The sequence below is a fragment of the Lytechinus variegatus genome, chromosome 7 (assembly GCF_018143015.1).
Source record: "Lytechinus variegatus isolate NC3 chromosome 7, Lvar_3.0, whole genome shotgun sequence".
NCBI lineage: Eukaryota > Metazoa > Echinodermata > Echinoidea > Temnopleuroida > Toxopneustidae > Lytechinus > Lytechinus variegatus.
Window position 1 is genome coordinate 7,987,698 of NC_054746.1, and position 23,000 is coordinate 8,010,697.

A 23,000-nucleotide genomic window follows, 5' to 3' on the forward strand; every position below is an offset into this window, starting at 1 on the left:
AGTAAAGATTTATTCACCATATACTGGAGGTAAGTTAGTTTAGTTTACTCCAATGATGTAGGACTAAGCCTGTTCATCGATCAAAGTAGAATGTCTATTGCTGCTCTCCTTCAGACAAAAGTAGATGCGCTACTTATGTTGGCAGGGAGGGGTGGCAGGGGTATTGTAGACAGCAAAAATTCCATGAAAAACACATAAAAATTGAAAATCACTCACAATCATATGCAATCTTCTCCCAATGCTTGTCCAGTCTAATCTTAAATGCAATCACTGACCAAGTAGTAACTACATGTTCTGGGGGAATGTTCCAAACATCTATTACTCTGTTAGCAAAGAAAACATATGCACATCAAGACATGAATATCTTTTCTCCAGCTTTAAGAATGACGACATGTTTTACCACCATTTCTCAGACAGAAAAGCTCAGAACAATTTTTTTACTAGAAATAAATCAAAGTGAGTGAATGCTTATAGAGCATTTTGAATTGTCAGCTGAACAACTTGAGAATGGAATGTCCATTTGGTTATTAATTTTCAGTCACATTTTACCTGTTAATTTGTTTGTTTCAACCTCCACCCCAATACCAATATTCAAATTATTATGTGGAGACATTAAATTAAAAAAAGGCTCTTGTCTAGACAGTATTCAAACATGTAGGATGATTAAGAATAATATTGATAAAAATATTTAGAGTTAAGTAATCTTTCATATTTGCAGAAGAGATTATTAATAAAGAGAAGTACATGTACATTTGCATGTATTTGCACTCGCGAGGACAGACACATTGTTTGTATTGAGAAAATATACTGCAATAATTGCATGCTACGCTCCAGGTATTTTGCAAAGCTAAAAATTCACTGCTTGTTTTGGAATGTCTGAATTTCCTGGAAACATTTTACTTGACCTTGATTGTTAATTGGGGAGGTTTGTGTTTGTAAATTGTAATGATTAAAAAGGAATTAAATTACTCTATGAAAGAAAAAGTAAATTATAAAAATTATCAATATGAAAATGATATTTTTCAGTACTTTTTCAGAAAAGATTAATGTGGATTCAGTACCGTATTTCATATTGTTGGCTAAATGTAATGACGAAATGGGGTAGCATGATATTTTTTTTAGCAATATAAGGAATTAAGAGAAATCGTCCTACATGTACAAGCCAAAGTCTTTCTCTTAAAAAAAACTTGATGAATCATCACATTGCTTCACTTCTTTTTTTGCTACTCTCAGGGGCTGCGGAAGAGGGGGGGTTGTGGTGCTTCAGCCCCCCTCACTTTTTTGCATGGTCAGCCCCCCCCCCCTCTTAAAAAAAAATTTGATGAATCATCACATTGCTTCACTTCTTCCTTTCCTACTCTCATGGGCCCCCGAAGGGGGGGGTGGGGCGCTTCAGCCCCCCCTTGGAAAATCGTTCCGCGGCCCCTGCTCTCCTCCTAAATCCCACATAATGTGTGCTCACTTTTATTTGTGTCAATAAGATGGATATTTCTGGTATATTCCTTTATTATTAAAGTCCATGTGGGGTTATGGCGTGGGCTTATTTATTTTTGTAACCCCAGATTAAAATATATGCACAATTTTGCATATACATGTATCTTTTCCCCCCATGGTGATAAGAATAAATGATCGAGCAGGATTTTTTTTTATTGGTCAAAGTTCTGCACTAATATTATATTTCTTTTTAATCTAAAAAGAAATGTTGTTAAATGTACTTTGCCTTGCAGCTCGATAGGAACATTACCTACTTGATCATAAATATGCTGGGAAACAGTCATGAAAAGTTTTGTTGGTGATTTTCATTGATTACTTTGCTTTCAGCCAATCAGATGGAAAGGTTTATAGTAGCTTATAACAATAGTTAGTGAAAGTCTTTATTTGTTTCATGAAATGCCCCCAGGGGATTTTTTTTACAAAGATCTAAGTATGACTTGGAGTCGCACTTAAATGCCTAGTTAAGTGCATTTTAAAAGGCATGACCGCATTGGTCAGATCATGCGAAGAGAACGCGCACTACTGTGTATTGATCAGTTAGATTGCGCGTCGCATTTCAGATATGCGTCAGCATTTAAGTGCGATTTAAGTCATACTTAATTTTTGTGAACCCCCCCTGGTCTTTAAGAAAGCTTTTCTAATCTAGCTTAGAAGGGTGTTTAATAGATCAACTAGATAAATTGGAACTCTCTAACCTTTGTATACATATTTTGTTATGAATTCTGTTGTAGCATTATGAGCAATGTTACATAATTTGTATCAATAGCACAAAAATGAGCAGAATAATTTGCCGATTAGAATGTAGAATATTAGAGAAATTCCAGGGCAGCTACTAGATTGGAGAGAAATGTAGGGGTTTTCCCTTTCTGACCAAATGTTTGAATTGTACTCTCGTCTTCTTGGAGAACGGTTTTGTCGCTGACAGTGCAACTACCTTTTTTCCATATCAGATATAGAGCATTTGTGAAATCAATTTGAATAATTTCTGTTCTTGATTTCCTTGAAGAGTATTAAATACCTTTATAGTCAATTAAAGAGACATGAAAGATAGAGTTGCATTTAAATAACGTTTTGGTTTTGTTGATGATTTCGATCGTAAAACACAATTTTGTTTTTGCACATTTTCATTTCATCAGGATTGAAAATGATACCCAACCAAATTAAAAAGATTCTCTTTGAGTTATTAGAATTACCATTATCACACAAAGAAGTATAATTTTGTAATTTTTGATTTGACAAATTGATTGTGATCTATACATTTCATTGCCCAAAGTTTGACTAGAAATGGAATATCTGTAGCAATGGTTTCAATGAAATGTGTTAGACTCATGTTTTTCATGTATTTATTGAGGTAAAAGCTAATTTTCCTCTTTGAATAGGGTAAGAATATTGACAATAAATTTGTAATTCCTCTTTGCAGACATTAAAGATAAATACCAGTTGTGGAAACAAATGCAAAATGAGTTTGAACAGAATTCAATAAAATTACTACCAAAGTGTTTGTATGTACATTAACAAAAAAATATGTGCCAAATAACGCTGGAAGAAAATGCATAATTGCTGAGAAATAAGCAAAATGAGCATGGAGTTCCATCAAATGTCGGGTCTTTTTCAAAGCAATATTAAAACACTGTCCCACACATGCTTTTCTATGTTAGCGATCATCAGAATTACAGATTTTGAGCTATGATTTCATGAATTTTACAAAGATAAGTTTTCATGAATGTACTAGATCAAGATGTATGATAATCATTTGACAATTAACCTTGATTTAAATACTTTCTCATGAAATAATTGTTTGCTGCGACTAGTGTATTTTGCCTTATAACTAATGGCAATTAATGTTCATGATTCTGGGATTAAACTTTGTATTCATGTAGCCATTGGAAATTTGTAATTGTATTAATTTGATCAATATTTTCCTGCTCTCATAACAAACCAATAGTCAGAGTGAAGCCCCTTGTAGAACTTTTCTATAAACCTTAAACCACCTGTATCCCCTAAAAACTTCATCCACAGCTGATGCATGACTGAGGTGAGATCTAGCACAAGCAGGCAGTTTGATTTTCTGCTGTCTCTCGACCAGCGAGCCTGCAATACTACAAGTGCGTCCCCTCCTGCCCTTTCGCATGAAATTTGAGTGTCGTTTTCTTTGTTTAGGGATTTTACTATGGTTTCTGGGAAAGAAACTGAAACTAGCCCCTGGCTCCGGGCAGCATCCCTGGGAGTGAATCTCACTCCAATCAATCTATTGCCGTCATCATCCCATACATACATGCTACACATTTACATGTAGTATGCTAGATATTGGATGTGTGCCAGTAGTAATGAGAAGAAGAAGATTGCTCATCACATATCATCCAGTCTGCCTCTTTTTCCCTCTGTCTTTCTCTCTCTCCTCTGCCCTCCATCTATCTCTCCTATGTCAGAAGTAACATGGAGATTGTTCATCACATATCCAGTCTTCCTCTTTCTCCCTCTGTCTTTCTTTCTCTCTCTCTCCTCTGCCCTCCATCTATCTCTCTCTCTTACATCAGAAGTGACATGGAGATTGCTCATCACATATCCAGTCTTCCTCTATCTCTTTATCTTTTGCTTTCTCTCCATCCTTGATATCCTTCGTCCTCCATCTATCCCCCTCTTTCTCCTTGGCCAGTAGTAAGGAGAAGTACATGTATAATGCTCATCACATATCATCCAGTTTGCCTCTATCTCTCTTTCTCTGTTGCTTTCTCTCAATCCTCTTATCTCCCCTTCCATCCATCCTCCTCTCACCCCTTTGCTGGTAGTAATGAGAAGAAGATTGCTCATCACATGTCCTATCTCTTTCTCTCTGTTATGCTTTCTCTATCTCTTCTATATCTTCCTTCGCTTTCCCCTCTATCTCTGTCTCTCTCTCGTCTTTGTCCTCTTTATCTCTCTCCCTTTCTCATCTGCCCACTCTCTCATTCCCTCTCTCCTCCACCTATCCCTCTCTTTCTTGATGGTATTAAATCTCCACTGTGAGATTGACTTGACTAGCAAAAAGGAATTGTGTAACATGTTGAGGAATTCACTGTAGATGATTTGCTCTTTATGCAAGTAAATATGAATGGCAGAGAGATGGTGATTATTGATTCATTTCATGTTTGATATTTTTAGATTTTGGAATGGAACAATAGGCGGAGCTGCACCATCCCGAGTTTGCTTAATCTCAAGATTTTAGCGCGATCGGCCATCTTCGCGATTAATCTCGAGATTCAAGAAACCCCGTCTCCACCATCGCAAGAGGAGCGATTCCTGTTTGAGCGAGGCATCGATGCATTATGGTCTGACGCCATGATAAATAATCCTGAGTGTGTCTGCACCTACGAATTAGCGCGATAATTCGGAAAATAGTGTGCTATTTTGCAAATATTCCTAAGTTGAGTTGGGATTGCAATCTTGAGATTAATCCTATGAACTAGCGCGATAATTGTGTCTTCATTGCAAACAATCTTGAGATTGTTCAGATCGGGATAAATTGCCGGAACAGAAATAGGGCGCTAATTTGAAAACTTGGGATGGTGCAGACGGCCCTAATGTCTACAACTTGACACTTTAGGGCAGTCTCTCCCTTGTAATCAAGTCATGTGTATGAACGCAGATAATCTGATGGAATTGGATAGATTCGACCAGAAATCATTCAAATTTATAGTTGTTTTAGGAACAACTTTGCTTATATACCTGCTGCCAATCGCAGTATTTTTGTATGTATTTCTGGCTCCAAATAAATACTTGTCACATCATGCCCAAGCAGCCATTGGTAATTTCTGCTTTTCAAGACATATCCGGGTTGTGAAATTTATGGACGAGACTTATATGTGTCCGGTTTGCTCTATACATGCAAGCACATGTAAAAGCTATTATTATAAACAAGTGATATTGAAAGGTCACTTTGACTCAAGATTTTCTATTTGGAGTTTAAATGTGAAGTTAGTCATCGTATGATGATGCCCAGTTTTGAATTGCCCAGATATTCCAGGAAAGGGATGGTGTGACTCGTGATGTGTCCTATTTAACTCTGATATCATCGCTATATTGAGGTCTCCTATGTAGTGGCTCTGTCTTTTCCACGGAGCTAGTGAGAGCATGTGTGTGTGCTGGATGAATCACTGGCACGATGAGTTCATTCATTCCGCCCCCACACATCGTGTCAGCTCTCGTCCAAAGGTGCTTGGATGATGCAGAAGGGGTCACTAGCCGTGGCTATGTAGATGTCCGGGACTGGGGGAGAGGGCTTCATTTGATATCCCAAAAAGTCCTTTCACCACCCTATACTCCTGCATCACAGGCATCCTTGGGTTTTGGTAATGAAATTAGACCGGGGTTGATCCAGGTCTGGTATCATCATGATATCGACCTTGAGGTGTACTCATCAGTTATGATAGATCGGTGTTAATCATTTCTATAAAAAGACATATCAAGGTGCAAATTGAGTGTGAAAAGGAAGAAAGCAGAAAGAGCACTGGTAGGCCTAGTCAGTAATGCCTGTCTGAATGTATGGCTTTTGAAATTATATGAAGACTGTGCATTCCTGCTAGATTGGCTATTGAGACCTGTCTGTCCTAGCCAGAGTTTTTTTCTCAAATCATTGTGCTATTTCTGATCTTGCTCATGTGTATCAGGGTCCTGTTTCAAGAAGGATTGTTAGAAACACACAATTTCTGTGCCAAATATACTATCAGCCAATCAGACTGAAGCATTTTAGTAGCTTTTAACTGTCATTGCAAGTTTGTTATTATAGCAAGTTTTAGGAAACTGCCTCTGCACATTCTTGAGATGTTCAAAGCTATGACATTATTCTGAATGGCATATGTACATGTATCTGTGGTGTGAAATTGAGGAGACCGAGTCAGGGTTAAAGGTAATTCCAGATCAATAAAACTATGTTAAACATTGAAAGACATTACCCTGAAAATTAAAAATGTTAAGTTTTCTTCTTCCATGAGGACCATGAAATTATATGAACCGAAGCTTTCACGTGGATGTGATTCCATGTCTATAGGCCGTGAAGTCAAGCGCATACATGTAGTTAATTTCAGGTCAATATGCTTTGTTTATAAATGTATCAAAATGTAAAGTTTGTTAACTGCAGATTTTGCCAGATTTTTAACCCAATCATAAATTGTTCATTATGAAATTTGAATGAAATCTGAACAAGGGATTTGTTCATTTTAATAGATCATCTGGCATTTCTAGGTCTTGAAGGTAAAGATAAATACCAGTTGTGGTAATGATCTCAAAATAAGTTTGAACAGAATCCAATGAAATTTCCTCCAAAGTGTTAGTATGCATAAAAAAATATGTGCCAATAGCTGTGGAAGAAAATGTGTAATTGCTGAGAAATTAGCAAAAAAGCATGGAATTCCTTCGAATGTCTGTACATGTATGTATTTTTAGAAGCAATATTGATACACTGTCCTACATTTGCTTTTCTGTGTTGGTGATCATCAGAATTATTTATTTTGAGCTAAGTTTTCATGATTTTACAAAGATAGGTTTACATTAATGTACATCTAGATGTGTGATAATATTTTGACAAAATTGATTTAAAAAACACCATGAATTAATTTTTTCCTGCTACTACTGTCTTTTACCTTTAATGCTCCATGAAGAATTGTTAAAATCAGAAGAGATTGATTTGGGCGTTCCACTTGTTGAAAAATGTAAAAAAAGATATGCCTCTAAATTAGATTTCAAATTCTTGGAATGGCAACAATAAATACATGTACTTGAGCTCACTTTTATTTTCATTTTCAACATGCATTGTATATTAGGTCTCTTATCTAATTGTAGAAAGCAATTCAAAGCATACAAACTATCACATTATTATGACTTAGTTATTATGAAACCATTCAATACATTCACCCTAAAAAGAAAGAAGAACTACTCCAGTTTCTTTGGCAAATGTTGACTGCACCAAGTCTGTAATCTCTCCAAAACAGTCAGGTCCCTGGTATCGAAGTGTTCCAAAATCCATGTTTTCTTGCTATTTTTCATTTTCATATTTTTTTGTTGTTTTTGTTTTGAAATCAGTGACTGCTGTCAGAGTAAAGCCCTTGATACGTAGAGCTGATGCCCTGATGCTATCTTTAGCTGCAAAATTTGTAAATGATTAACAAATCTGCTGCTTGCAGTCTGTATGGCACTCAAAGCTCCCTGCTAAATATACCCCCAAATGACGTCTGCGCGTGCAGTCCCGATACGTCCATGAATTTTTAATTCTTCTCTCCTCTGTCGGGATTAATTCCATTCCCTTTTCAGCCATGATTAAGACTTAATTTCTGATATTAATTGAGTTTGATGTCTGAGTTTGCAATCTGATGTCCCATGTAATATGCATGCATGATATACATGATTTAGCTCTTTTTTCTCAAGCAGACACATGAATTTATGAAGTTGTGGTGGTACATGAACATACATGTATGAAATAATTCAAAGCTTTAATAAATTGTCCCATTTTTCTTCAAAGATGCAATTCAAATTTAGGACTTGTTGAAAGATGTTATCATTATTATTTGTACTACACTTTTGACGTTGATTCATGCGAGTGACAGGTAATGATTTCAAGAAACAAATATTCAGTAATTTTCACCAACTGTTGTTATAAGCTACTGAAATCCTTTCATCTCATTGGCTCACATCAGATTAGTGAGTGAAAATCACTGACTACATGTATTTGTTGCATTAGCACTTTCAGGTTAACTGACTAATGATTGAATTTAAGAGATTCAAATTTCTAATATGATTTTTAGAGCAACCAGGTTTGATTGATGTTCTTCATCACATGTGCTTGCAGGGACTCTTCATTTTTTTTTTTCAGGAGGAAAAGTAGATCTAGGCTGTTCTCACTATGTTCCTAAAACTAGTTTACTGGAAACTAGTTTAGTGGAAACTAGTTTAACGCGTAGTGAGAACGGTCAAAGCGGTCTTGGAAGCAATCTTCCAAACCAGTTTGGAAAACCACCTCGCGATGTAGTTTTCAAGATCGCTTTGCCTTGTTAAACTGGTTTTAGCGTAAGTGAGGACACAACCGTTCTTCGGGAAGCGATCTTCGCACATTTTGAGCGCGTTACTCCACACGACAGGTGTAGAATGCCTATGCTGCGGTTTCGAATTTCGCGCGAAAAGTGTCACCCCACTGAGAGCATTTCCATAGCAACAAGAGAACTTTACGCGAAGTGATTTTGAAAATCACTTTCGTGTGATCAAGTGGGAATGCTAGCAAAGCGATCTTTCAAACTGGTTTCCTGAATCGGTTTCCAGTAAACTAGTTTTAGAAAGCGTAATGAGAACGGCATCAGTGTTTTACTTATTTGTGCTATATAACCAGGTCAGCTTTATACGAACTGCTGCAGATCTATGCATTTCTGCTGCAGACTGATTATAGAGGCCTACTAATTGTGGAAAACTCTGATGGGGTAAACAAAATGTACCTGCCAACCTATTTTTTTTCCTCTTGTTTTTCTCTTCAACCAGGAGGTACTTGGCTATCGCGTCGATTCGCAAGTCTCTCTATATCTAGTAGCAGTGCTGGAGTACATCGCAGCAGATATTCTCAAGGTACGTAAACATGCTAGTTAGATTTGGAATTTGTATTTCAATGTGTTATGGAGCCTGTTCTGAAATTTTCATAGGATTTTTTTCTGTGAGGGACTCATGTATTTTCTTTGGGTATTTGATGACAGCATGAAAAGAAGCTTCATATAAGCATGTATATGTAGTTTTATTTATTTCATTTTTAATTTATTTTTATTTCCAACATTTGTAATGAACAAAACAGGTGGCGAAAAGTAAAAAAAAGATAATAGTAATAAAAAAAAATGTTATTCAAATGTTGAAAATAGATAGGCAATGGTGAATAACTGAGCTAACATGTACAGTATGTGCTATTTTCTCCTCAAAAGGAATTTCGCTTCATAAGCCAATTAAAAAAAAAACCCATGTGTTTTGAATTGTCAAAATTTTTGCAAAATAGATGGTAAATTCAGTTGTTAGATCATTCCAACTTTGAAAACAAGCATTGAATTGAAAAAAAGTGTTTCTTAGAAACATACTTCCGCAAAAAAAAGGAAAGAAAAAACTTATTCAGATGCAAGTTGTGAACTTATCCAATCACTTAAACCCACTTGTAAAAGCTTTGTACTTGGAAACAGTGGCTGGCACCTAACATGTGCATTCATTTTCTGGAACTTAGCAGGCATGATTAGGTGAGAATGTAGAGTGCCGCATGTAAAATGTATTGCTATATGTCAAAGATGTTAAGAATAATTGCCCTTATAAAAAGTAGTTGAGTGCATTTCAAAGAACAGCGAATAATTTGCATCACAGCGAGACTTGCTAGTCTGGGGTTCTGACTACTTATGGAATAGTCCGATGTGTACTAGTTTGGAGTAAGATTTCTCTGGGGATTTCAAAATGAGGCTGTTATTACTCTCTTTCTCTTTCAATCTTCATGATTTCTGAGAATGATGCAAATTAGATGGCAAAGTTGATTGATCTAGTGTCAAACTCTCTTGTATTTAATTTCTCTTTGGGTATTGCAGCATTTCTGTTAATGGAAACAAGTGGGTCATAGAAATTGTGAAACGTACTAAGTATCAAGTATGCCCAATGCATATTGATGAATCAATGAATATTATTTCTTACTGTGGTGATGATGGCCTGATGGGAAAAATTTCCTTGGTAATTTCAGTGTCTGCTTGATAATTGCAATGCAAGGTTCTGAAATTCAAAGATAAAAACATGTAAATGAAAATAATATGTAAACTACAATTTTTATAATCTTAATTATGTATTGTGCTAAAAAAACAAACTTTTCACTTCAAGAAATACCACTTTATTTTTGATAATATTGTACTAAAAATAATAATAATAGATAAGATTTATGTAGCGTCTTTTCCAAAAGTCACAAATTTAAAGTTTCCGGTATCTTAAGAATGGGGGGGGGGGTAATGCAGATAATAAATATTAATAGATAATATTACTCTACATTATTCTTACTTTGAATTTACTGCAATAGCTCCCTATCAAATATTGGATAATACTTGTGTAAGATTTTGGTGCTCGCTTTTCATTGCATTCATGGACTATCTTTCCAATTGCATTTTTTATCAATTATTATTTACTCCAAAGTTGTTCATCAACATCTGTTTTCTTTTTATTCCCAAAGTTTTAAAAATTTGGGGGAGGGGGAGATCCTTCCCTCGCACTTGCCAAACTTTGTTGAATGGCCTTCCCGCATATCAGTTGCATCATTTAAAAAATTTGCTCAAAACATCTCCATATATTTTTCTTGATTTTCTCTGAGCATTGAGTGCTCTTCATGGAGGATTTGGTGCTTTATGTTATATTATTTATCGTTGTTGTTCTTTCTTGTTTATAGTTGGCAGGCAACTATGTGAAGAATATCTGTCATGGCAACATCAGTCTACAAGACATCAAGGTTGCCATGTGTGCTGACAAGGTAAGGTTTATTAATGACTTCAGTCAACATGAGGAAAAAAGGTTTATCTAATGAAGAGTATGTTTTGAATTTAAATGCTTTCTCTATTTCTAACATATCAAAGAAATTCAAAGTGTTTGTTATTTTGGGTCAGCATGAAGACTTTGCAATTTTACTCTAGTAACTTGTTTTTACTTTAGTGTAGTAGACTTTCATAATTGAGATTTCAGTAACTTTCCTATAAAGAAGAAAGGGCATACCATTTTTGTCTCACCTGCGAAGCAAAGTGAGACTATAGGCGCCGCTTTTCCGACGGCGACGGCGGCGGCGTCAACATCAAATCTTAACCTGAGGTTAAGTTTTTGAAATGACGTCATAACTTAGAAAGTATATGGACCTAGTTAATAAAACTTGGCCATAAGGTTAATCAAGTATTACTGAACATCCTATTAGAGTTTCATGTCACATGACCAAGGTCAAAGGTCATTTAGGGTCAATGAACTTAGACCATGTTGGAGGAATCAACATCAAAATCTTAACCTGAGGTTAAGTTTTTGAATTCCCATCATAACTTTGAAAGTTTATGGATCTGATTCATGAAACTTGGACATAATAGTAATCAAGCATCACTGAACATTTTGTGCAAGTTTCAGGTCTCATGATTAAGGTCAAAGGTCATTTAGGGTCAATGAACTTTGGCCGAATCGGGGGTATCTGTTGAATTACCATCATAACTTTGAAAGTTTATTGGTCTAGTTCATTAAACTTGGACATTAGAGTAATCAAGTATCACTGAACATCCTGTGCGTGTTTCAGGTCACATACCAAGGTCAAAGGTCAATGAACTTTGGCCGAATTGGGTGTATCTGTTGAATTACCATCCTAACTTTGAAAGTTTATGGATCTGATTCATGAAACTTGGACATAATAGTAATCAAGCATCACTGAACATTTTGTGCAAGTTTCAGGTCTCATGATTAAGGTCAAAGGTCATGTAAGGTCAATGAACTTTGGCCATGTTGGGGTTTTTTGTTGAATAACCATCATATCTCTGTAAGTTTATTGGTCTAGTTCATAAAAAGTGGACATAAGAGTAACCATGTATCACTGAACATCTTGTGCGAGTTAGAGTAGTATTCAAAGTCAGCACTGCTGCTATATTGAACCGCGTGATGCAGGTGAGACGGCCAGAGGCGTTCCACTTGTTAGAATACCCAAGATGTATTTCTTTTATTTATCTGTTTTTGTATCCATTTGTAAGTCATAATGATGTTATGATCTCAGCGCATCAAATTCAGCAGAATAACAAAATGTCTTAAATGTAAATGTGTCTGTTTTCAATTGCCAGGATGACAATAATGATAATGTCTGTGTTCAGGAGTAAAGAAAATGAAAGAAAATAGTGGGATGGAAAGGGCACAATATTTTTTAACTAGTTTTTCAATTTCATAATTTATATGGTATACACTTGTTACTATGGTAACAACAAGAAAACAAGTCTACTGTCATCACAATTATTATAATCCAAGCATTGGTATAAAGGAGGATTTGATGAGTTACTTGCACATTGACTTTTAATTACTTGTTAGTTGCTGGGGGTGGCTCTGTCCGTACTGTAATGTAAACATACTTTGCTGTATGTTTTTTTCAATGAGAAAGGTGATAATGATGTTTGTGGTGGTGGTTGTGATGATGATGATGGTGGTGGTGGTGATAATAGGCGGTTTCAGACCGCCTCGAAGTTCGCCAGTTCCAGGTATTCTCTGATCGGGAAATTTACCTCGATCAGAAAATACCAGGTATTTTGGTAATGTGAAAGCAAACTACGCGTAATTTCCCCGAAAGAAAATACCCGCTAAATAGTAGGTACTTGGCGAAATTACGAGAACTTTCGTGGGGATTTTTCCAAGGTCGCAGGTATTTTGGCGATGTGAAAGCAAATTACAGGGACTTTTATCCCAGCGTGTCGTTGGGCGCGGCGGCGTGGGTGGCTGCTGGGCTTGTGATTTTGAATCTCCCGCCTTGCCTGCTTATCAGACCACACTGCGCATGCTCGTAACTTCGGGAACTTATCCCGAAGGATGTGTTTCGGGGCGGTGTGAATGCAGGAATAATTAACGGGTATTTTTTAGCTTTAAAAAGTTCTCGTAATTTAACGGGGATTCTTGTGATCGAGGCGGTTTGAAACCACCTAATGATGATGATGGTGATGATGACAATTATGATCATAATGTTAGTGATGATGATGTTAGTGTTGTGGATGAGAGAAAATGAATAGAAAAACAAGAAGGGAAGGGTCTAATATTTTTTTTAAAACAAGTTTTTCATTTAATTGCAAAATTTTATATTTATGTCTCCAATGATGATCATAGTAGTGATAATGATGGTGACTGTGATGATGATGTCAATGATATTTATTGTGATGACAATGATAATGTCAGTGTTCGGGAGTAAAGAAAATGAAAGAAAATAGTGGGATGGAAAGGGCACAATATTTTTAAACTAGTTTTTCAATTTCATAATTTATATGGTAATAATTTAATGTATTTTGTATAAATAAGAAATAACCCACCATCATGAAGGTAATCCAGCTCTTGGTATTTAGGAGGATTAGACGAATACATAGACATTGACCTTTAAGCAAATGTCAGATGTTGGGAGATGCTCTATCCATATCAGAGTGGAAACATATTGAATAAACAGGAAGAAAATGTTGATGATGATGATGAGACCATGATGATGATCATGTTTATGGTGGTGTTGGTGATAATGATGAAGATATTGATGATGGTGGTGGTGATGATGAGGATGATCACGATGAGGGTAATAACAATATTTAAAAGGAGATTGATGATAATAATGTCAATGATATCGATCATAATGATAATATGATCATGATGGTGATGATGAGGAGGAGGAGGATGGTGATGATGGTGATGGTGATGATGATGATGATGATAATGAGGAGGAGGAGGATATGATGATTATGATGATAATGATGATGATGATGATAACGATGGTGGTGATGACAAGTAGAGTAAATCGGGGGGGGGGGGGGGGAATAGGAATAGGTACAATATTTCTTTTATTCACAATTTTTGACAATGAAACTGATGATGCTTGTGGAGATGATAATGAAAATTATGATGACGACAATGGCAATCAGGATGATGGTGGGATGTGATAAAAATGTGTATAAGAAGGAGAATGTAAAGGATGATGATGGTGATATTAACTTTGATAGCAATGATGATGATGGATGGTTTCAATGACAATGAAATTCCATGAACGCTCGAGCGCCCGATCAAGGTAGCTGTGCTAAAGCCAGGGGCCGTATTCTGAAAATTGTCTTAAGAGAAATATTCTTGTATCTCTAGAGTTACAATAAAATCTGTATTCCGAAAATTGTCTTAGCTTTTCTTTTAACTTTCACTGAGCACGTATGATGTGAGAGATATGATAATGTGTAAATGTATAATTGGCGCATATTATGTCTGCACAAGATAAAATGTCAAGTTACAAGCTATTCCGAAAATTCTCTTTACGTTCTCTTAACTTCCTTGGAAAATATAATAAATTTTACAAGAGATGGGGGGCTATTGTAACTTATTGTTGCATGCGATTTTTGCCCGTCTGCAATAATTATTTCTTGCTGCATCCCGCGAGAACATCATTTTTACAAAAGGAGACATTCAAAAGACATTATAATGACGGATTGGTAGACTTTTCAGCAATTACAAATTGGTATTCGAGATGATGAATCTTTTCAGAGAAAATTTATCTTTGAGAAGAGCCACGTGTATTTTTAGCACAGAAGCGCACAAGCACAAGCGTCGGGGGCGCAAGGAAATTACGCCTCACATCAACAATGCGCTTCATTATTTTTAAGAAGAGATGCTTCTATTGGTTGGCCTAAGCATATAACAAGCTTAATAATTGGTTGATGAGAATATTGGGCGTGTCAGAGATAAAATTGGGGACGTCCTTACAGAGATAAGACAATTTTCAAAATACCAATTTAAGAGAATTTTAGCACGCTGTTATCTTGCTGACTTACAAGAAAAGATAAGAGAAAAGTTAAGACAATTTTCAGAATACCACCCAGGGTAATAAAAGCATCATGTTAAGCAAGGCCCGCTGGGAGAACAGTTCTCAGAACTGAAGTGGCTACCCTAGGTAAAATATGACATTATTATTAATGATCATTTTAACTGGCAATAATGGTTTAAAGATGAGCAGAATGATGTATATTTACTTATTATTCAAGAAGTTTCTTTATTACTTTTATTAATGCAACAGGTATTGATGGAGATGTTCTGCCAGGATGACGATGACGCAACTGCAATGTCATCTCTGAGTCTGGAAGATGAACAGGACAGCAGGACGGGGACGCTAACTTACGATGAGATCGTCAAGGACCTGATCATGGAGGAGACTCAGTATGTCCGAGATCTCAACCTCATCATCAAAGTCTTCAGGAAGATATTCGTTGATGCACCACAACACTTTACAGAAGAAGTAATAAAACTGGTGACATTTTTAATTGTTTCGAAGTAAAAAAATATCTCCTTGGTGTATTATTGTACATGATACAAAGGAGTATATATTAATGAGGCAAAGTGGTAATGCATTGTACTTAGTTCCAACAGTTTATTTTGAAGTCCAAATTTTTGACGTTAAACACACTAAGAACAATGCATTACCACTTTGCCTCATTAATGTCATCTATGTCCAACACGCAAAATACAAACATTATTTTTCTTCATTTTAGTGACTTCTTCCTGTCTCAAGTTGGGGGCCGTTCATAAAGCTGTTAATAAGTTAAGGGCGACTTCAAGCACGACTGTCATCCTTTCTTTCATGCTAAACCATCGCCAATGAACATTTTGATGTATACCATTTATCACAAGAAAGGATCACCAGTCATTCTTAGAGTAAACCTCAACTTACAAACAGCTTTATGAAATGGCTCCCTGGTCTCATAGACACGGGCATTACTGTTTTAACTGATCAGTTATAGTACTTGGGGCAATGTTTTTTGCCAGTGAGCTTTATCCATTATAGAGTCAGTGAGGTGTTGGGGTGGTGTGGGAGGAAAGAGTTTACACAAATACCATGTTATGGTTTAAATCATTATTTTTTTATATAAGCATCATTGAATTTTCCTAGAATATCTGGCTGACTTTAGACTTTAATAATAATAATAATAACGACGTTCTTGTATAGTGCATATCATATCATGTCATAACGTCCCTATGCGCTTCCAAAGGTCTTGGATATTATTACCCTGGCTTTAGCCCCTCAGCCTTTTACAGCGCAGTGGCATTTCAAGGAATAAATTCTTGCCAGGTACCCATTTATCTCACCTGGGTTGAGTGCAGCACAATGTGGATGAATTTCTTGCTGAAGGAAATTATGCCATGACTGGGATTTGAACCCTCAACCCTCTGTTTCAAAGTCAGAAGAGTACTCCACTGGAACACAATGCTCTGCATTGCTTTCTTGCTAAGTCACTTGCTCTCACTTGCTATACCTCTGACATAATTTATTTTGAAAAAAAAATAATTTGCGCCCTTACTGCACTTGCTCATTATTTTGGGGGGAAATAGCGCACTATATCCCAACCTGAATGAATGACTAAAATCCTCTCGAATCTTGATTGCAGGACGTGGACGCCATCTTTGGTAACATCCTAGACATCTATCAGTTGACGGTATCCTTCCTGGGTCTACTGGAAGACGCCATGGAGATGCTGGATGATAGTAACTCATTCCTTGGTATTGGAGAGTGCTTTGAAGAGATGGCTGAGGTAGGTTTAATTCATCCCTACTTTCAGAAAATACACAGGTTACCTCTATCTATTCCAACATATTCAGTTTAAATGCTGCTTAGGGTTACAAAATTCTTCATCATATTTCACACAATTCACTTGATAGTTTGGAATTTAAGCAATGATTAGAAGATCCGACTGTCGGGGTTAGCAGGTATGCATTAGTCTCACTTCAGCTGTTTCATTTCAATTATACAGGCTGAAGAATTTGAGGTGTATAGTCCCTATGCTGCACGGATCCTGAGTGACGACTGTAGGAATACGATACAGAGACTTGTAGCAAAGCCAGAAGTAGCTGAATACCTTCAAGTAAGTCATTTCAAGTTTCCTCAGCATGCTGTGTTGGGGGAGCATTTGCTGAAACAAGCGGCCAGTGGTTTTCACTCAAGTTTTGCTATAAGCTACTAAAATCTTTGTATCTGGTTGGCTCAGAGCAATAATCAGAGCTATATTCATCAAGGTTCAAGCTAAGAGTGTCCAATTTGTCTTTGGGTATTATGGGAAACTTTCTGAAAATTTATTGATTTCAATGTGAAAACAAGTGCACATAGCCAAGATTGATTGGAGGTCTGTAGCTGCAAAAGCCTTCATAGGGTATGGCATGAGATGATGATGGCAATATAAAGGCTCCTTTATAATGTGGAAAATATCTGGGACCAAAATTGTAAAACACTAGAACTCTTTCCTTTCTGATGTTTTCATAAGATGAGGAACAATAAAGACAGTTCAACATAATATACTGACTAGAATGACAAAAAGAAACAGTGAGTGTTGACGGAAACTCTCTGAAAATTCAATGATTTCAACGTGAACCCATCAAGCTATTTGTAAAGTGACACGTAACTTTAGGTTGGCCTTGGAAATGTTTTTTGGTGCCAAGTTAGCGACAGGGATGTATAAGTTGTTACATAAGAAAGTGTTACCTGACGTGCATTTAGTCATGCATAACCATGGGCGGAAATCTCTCCCCAAAGGTAGGGGACCAGGGATGGATCCAGGATTTTCCAAAGGGGGGGGGGCACATTTCCCCCGGAAAATTTGACAACCAAAAAAAAGGTTATCACCCAAAATTTAAGGTCATTTCGTCCGAAATAAATTTGACAAAAAAAGAAAGAAAGAAGGTATTTATCGATATATTTTGAAATTCAAGGATAGGATCCTGCATGTGTTATTTCGATTTTGAATGTATCTTTTTCCATCATAAAAGACCACAAATAGTAGGGAGGACTTTTTATATTTTGTTCCCCCCCTTTCCAAATGGTAGAGGGATGCGTAACCCTGTCCCCCCTGGGATTTCTGCCCATGTGCATGACTTACTAACAGCTATATGATAGCCCCCCCCCCCCACCTGGTCTTGAAACGTGACATCTTAGCAGCAATGTATTTGAATTCACTAACGATGACTTGTATTTTACATCCAGGAGCACAACATTCGTGATGCCGTATCTTACGTCTTACCTAAGCTTCTACTAGAACCTATCTACCACTGTATACACTACTTTGACTCCTTGAAGGTAAGCAATTCACCAAATTCTCATCCTTAAATGCTTCACTTTTGGTAATTTGGAATATTCAGTTGACAATAGGAATGTTAGAACAGCTGAGAAGCCATTTGATACAGAAAACTTGTCAGAACTTTTATCAGAAGCTGAAGCTTTAACAATCCGTTCATTTTGATAAAGCTTCAAAAGGATTTCTCACAACAAAATCTTTATTTTTACAAAAAAAAACATTCTGAAGTGATTACTTAAAGAACGTAAGCAGCCATTTCCATAGCTTTCAATAAACAAAGTACTGAATTTAAACGGAGAAAATGTCCCTTTCCTTTTTTTGTGATTCTATAATATGGTTTCCCCACATCCAAGATTATTATGTTGTCTAAATGGTTTTCTTTGCCATTCTTTGCTGATAAAATAGTAAAAAATTAACAGATTGTTCATAGTTAATTCATCCATGTAATCTGTGCATGTTAGGTCGTAGAGTTCAGTCGAGAATAGGGTTTTTGAAAGGAAAACGCCTGGGAAACGGTAAGACCGTCTTAAGATTAAGAGCATATTTTTTTGTCAACACTTTTTGTCATTTCAGTTATTATTAAAGACCTCACCTAATGAGGAGGAACAAGAAAAATTCAAACAAGTGAGTTGGATATAATTGTTTGTCTAATCCTCTAATATTCCTGCTCTAATAAGTCTCTACAATCCCTTCCATATATGCTCTATCTGTGCTTTGGGTCACTTATGTATACTATATGGTTTCTACCATTATTTAATCTTTCTGTATGTGTGGATGGGCATGAATGTTTGTTTAATTTTCTTTCATTTGAGAATACATACATACATACATGATATCTGGTAGATGGGACTGTATTTATCTGTCGTGTGTTTAAGAGGGAATTTCATCTTTACAGGTTGGTCATGATAAAAAAAAAAGTAAAAAGAAGGTGAATATGAAGGTTTAGCAAAAACACATCAAGTAATAACAGGGTTATGGAATTTCAAAAGTTTTCTATGATTATATGACTTTTTTATTCAAAACATAAAATAAACTTGTGTCATCTGTGCATTCGTTTCATCAAACATTGTGCAGGGTGCTACATAAGCACTTGCCCGATTGCCCGGGGAAGTAAAAGTTAGGGTCCGGCAAGTGTTTTGAAGTAAAGACCAAAATTACAGTAGAATGACCAAAATTAGGGTCGATTGATATTGACCCTAATTTTAGTCATGGCAGGCAAGATAAAATCAATTTGGAAAAGAAATGATGCAATAACAAGGTAGATCGGTTCATGTCAAAAGAGAGAAAAAGGTCAATGGTTTATAAAACTGCAAAACTTTCTTTTAAAGAGGTAAAACTATTTTTTAAAGGATATTTTTGGGCAAGTGAAATAGATTTTTGGGCAAGTATATTTCATCTATTTAAAAATTTACTTGCCCGACTGGGAAGTGCTTTTAAAAAGTAATGTAGCACCCTGCGTTGTGTGATAAATTCCTTGGTGAAGAAAATATTTTCAGTCATGAAGTCGAATGGATTTATGAATAATGGCTGTTGCTCGCACATGACGTCACAAAATGAAAACTTTGAAAATTCATGGATGGATTACATCAAACCTTGATTTATATTTTGCTCTCATATTTCTCCTGTTTTTATTCAAACCAGCCTAATTTCAGGATGGACTTCCCTACTAGAGTCAAGCACTATCTGTATTCATGTGTTGTTTGCACCACATATTATCCATCTTTTTCTTTTTAATAATAACCATCATATATCCACTGACAATTGGTGGGGGGTTCACTTCTAATCAAGCCCTTTCTGTTTAAATAGTTTTTGATTGATTTTCCTTTTTTAGCACATGGTTTGTTGATTTGGTAGTGATTGCTACAGAAACCAAGAAAAACTGTCTTGGGAGTAGATTAAGTTCATGTGTCTTTTTTAACCCCTCAAATATATGTGCAGTCATCATTTTTAGCACATAGATGGATTAATTAAAATATTTGTACACTTATTCTCACCCCTCCCCCCTCCCTTCACCCTGTTTTTCCCCCACTCTTCCTCTTCTTGCTCTCTCCTCATTTTTCAAAAGCTGTTTTGAATAAAGCTTCACATATTAATCCATTCCTGTATCATGACTGTACTACAGTGTAATAGAATTTTTCATACATTTGTATCACACTGTGCTTGGAGCCTGTACTATCTTTCATTCACGCATTCTATCATGTATTCCACTATCACCATGTTAAAAACCATTAAAAAAAAGTTGTATATGCTTCTATTAGGTCTTTGTATCCAGGAAATGTGCGTGTCATTCAGAAAATATTTGAAGTTTCTTGGTGTATGTTATCTTTAAAAGTAGGTTTTTTAGTATGTGCCAAAATAAAAGAAATTAGTCATACAAAGCATTTCAAGTTAAATCATGCTCATGCTGCTGTGTTACTCCTATACGCATGATTTTTAACATCATTTAGAATCATTGATACCCTCATGAGTTAAAGTGATTGTTACTTTGTTCTGATTTGAAACTGTCTTGTTTTTGTTCTTGGGAATGGGCTAAAGGTAAGGCTTATAGTGTAAAAATACTAGTACAAAAAGTTTCAAAGTGATATATATCTATGGGAACTATTTAAAAACTTTGAGGAAGTAAACCAAAGTTTGAAAATGATTGAGGGTTGGTTCCAATGACTATGTATATAGAGCGAATCTGTAATACAACACATAAACTCTAGATGAACCCATCATGAATGTACAGTGCAGCTAATAAATAATAGTGTGTGCATAGGAGTTGCTCACAGAAGACGGTCAACACAGCAGACCGACTTTTTTAATTTGAGAAAACTGGGCAAAAGCTAAATGTGTCTCAGAGACAGTTATCAAAATCAGGCAAATGAATTGCTATTTTTGCTAAGTATAGTTTTTCATCCTATATTGTGGTGTGTTTTAGGGTTTTTGAGAACAAATACAAGCACTTATACACACATTTTTCATCTTCGTTTGGGAATTTTTTAAATCAGCTGCTAACAAAGTTTAATGTTCCCTTTAATTTCTTCAACATTAGTGGTGATTGGTATGAGCTTATTTCCTGTGGTGGGGTAATAAGATTTGAATATTAAGTATAACTCTAATCATTCTAATATGCTGGGCCATTCCCATGGAATAAACTTCCAATAGACATCCTCCTATATTTTTTGTCTCACCTCTTTTGAAAATTCACTGAAAACCTGGTTATTCACACAAGCTTTTAAGTGGTTATAATTCTTCCCACTTTTTGATTAGGTTCCATTTTTTCTTTCTTATTTTGTGCTGGATACCGGCACATTACAAATGTCTGTATCATCATCATCATCATCATCATCAGCAACACCACCATCACCACCACCATCATCATCATCAATCATCATCATCTCATCATTATCATCCTTATCCTTATTATAAGTGGTATTCTTCATTTTATTCAACTTTTCATATGTTCTTGTCAATGCAACCAGGCGTCCCATCTTCTGAAGAGCTTGCAAGCAGAGCTAGACAGAATATGTGCCGGTCACTTGCCAAAAAGGAAGACGGGGTAAGTTAAATGTGTATTTGGTCTCTTGCAACAGTACATGACAATGAAGATACAGTCAATAATAATAATAATAATGCCTCCTCAGCCCATAGTTTGAAACTCCAGCACTACTGATGTCATCATTTATTTTATTTTTTACTGTGGGTAGCCAAATATATTGAAATTTTAAACACTATGGCCTGTATTCTGAAGTTAGGGTTAAATTAAGACCATGGTCTAACTCTGTGCTAAAATTAGGGGGAGCCAAAAACTCAAAAATTTTGTTTACATTGTGTATTTCATATGTTTACCGTTTTGTATCCATTTACTTTCATAATGAAGAACAAAAAAATCAATTATCATTCCCAGCAGTTATGAATGATTTGAGTGTCAAGTGAGTTAATAAATTGAATGTGTACTAATACAGATTTGTGCCGCAATTGGCTATCTATAGTTAAACCACCACTTTAGACCAGGGTTTAATTTAAATCTGAGTTCAGAATACTAGCCTATGCTTTGGCATTCATTGTTCTGTCCTTGTGCTTTGATGGTTCAGAAAACTATTACCCTTACTTTTCCCAGTCCCTGTTTGTACTTACAATACCAAAATAATCATAAATTGATAATGTGCTGTTATTGGATTGTGCCATATTGGCTTATCCATAGTTAGACTTCCGATTTAACCTTGGTTAGAGACGGGGAAAAATCTTTTCGGCGACAGTCCAAAGCCCAAATCATCAGTTATCTTTTGAATTTGGATTGAACAAAAATGAATATTGATAAGAAAAAATTGTTATTATTATTATATGAAAAATGTTAGTGAATGATTTGTTCTGGATGCAAGGATTTGCAGTTGATAATAACAATTTTCAGTGAAAAAATCTCAACATTTGTTTCATGAAAAGCACCAAATTCTTGCTTTCTTTCATGAATAAACCATGTCAAGTTGGCTTATTAAAAACAAAACATACAGAGAAAAATGAAAGAAAACTATAAATGAAGGTTTGATTGAAAATCCATCAATTAAAAGCAATTATGAATTTCTAAAGTTTGGCACTTCCTAAAAACCTTTCTTGGGAATGGTTTCATGCAGCCCCTTGTCAGCAATTGTCACTGGCAAATTTTCTCTCGTCCAATCAGATGCAAGGATTCCAGTAGCATATAACAATCATCAGTTA

The 23,000-nt window shown here is 35.9% G+C and overlaps 1 protein-coding gene across 2 annotated transcripts in view; it reads left to right on the top strand.

Annotated features, from left to right (window-relative positions):
* The window catches only part of LOC121418353 (son of sevenless homolog 2-like), a 63,595-nt gene that overhangs the window by 17,572 nt on the left and 23,023 nt on the right, over nt 1-23,000 (top strand). For both annotated transcript variants that reach the window (XM_041612171.1, XM_041612172.1), the window contains exons 3-10: nt 8,995-9,078; nt 10,901-10,981; nt 15,260-15,478; nt 16,626-16,769; nt 16,989-17,099; nt 18,212-18,304; nt 18,876-18,926; nt 21,767-21,843. In XM_041612171.1, the coding sequence (XP_041468105.1) occupies nt 8,995-9,078; nt 10,901-10,981; nt 15,260-15,478; nt 16,626-16,769; nt 16,989-17,099; nt 18,212-18,304; nt 18,876-18,926; nt 21,767-21,843 (860 nt within the window). The remainder of the gene's footprint in view (nt 1-8,994; nt 9,079-10,900; nt 10,982-15,259; nt 15,479-16,625; nt 16,770-16,988; nt 17,100-18,211; nt 18,305-18,875; nt 18,927-21,766; nt 21,844-23,000) is intronic.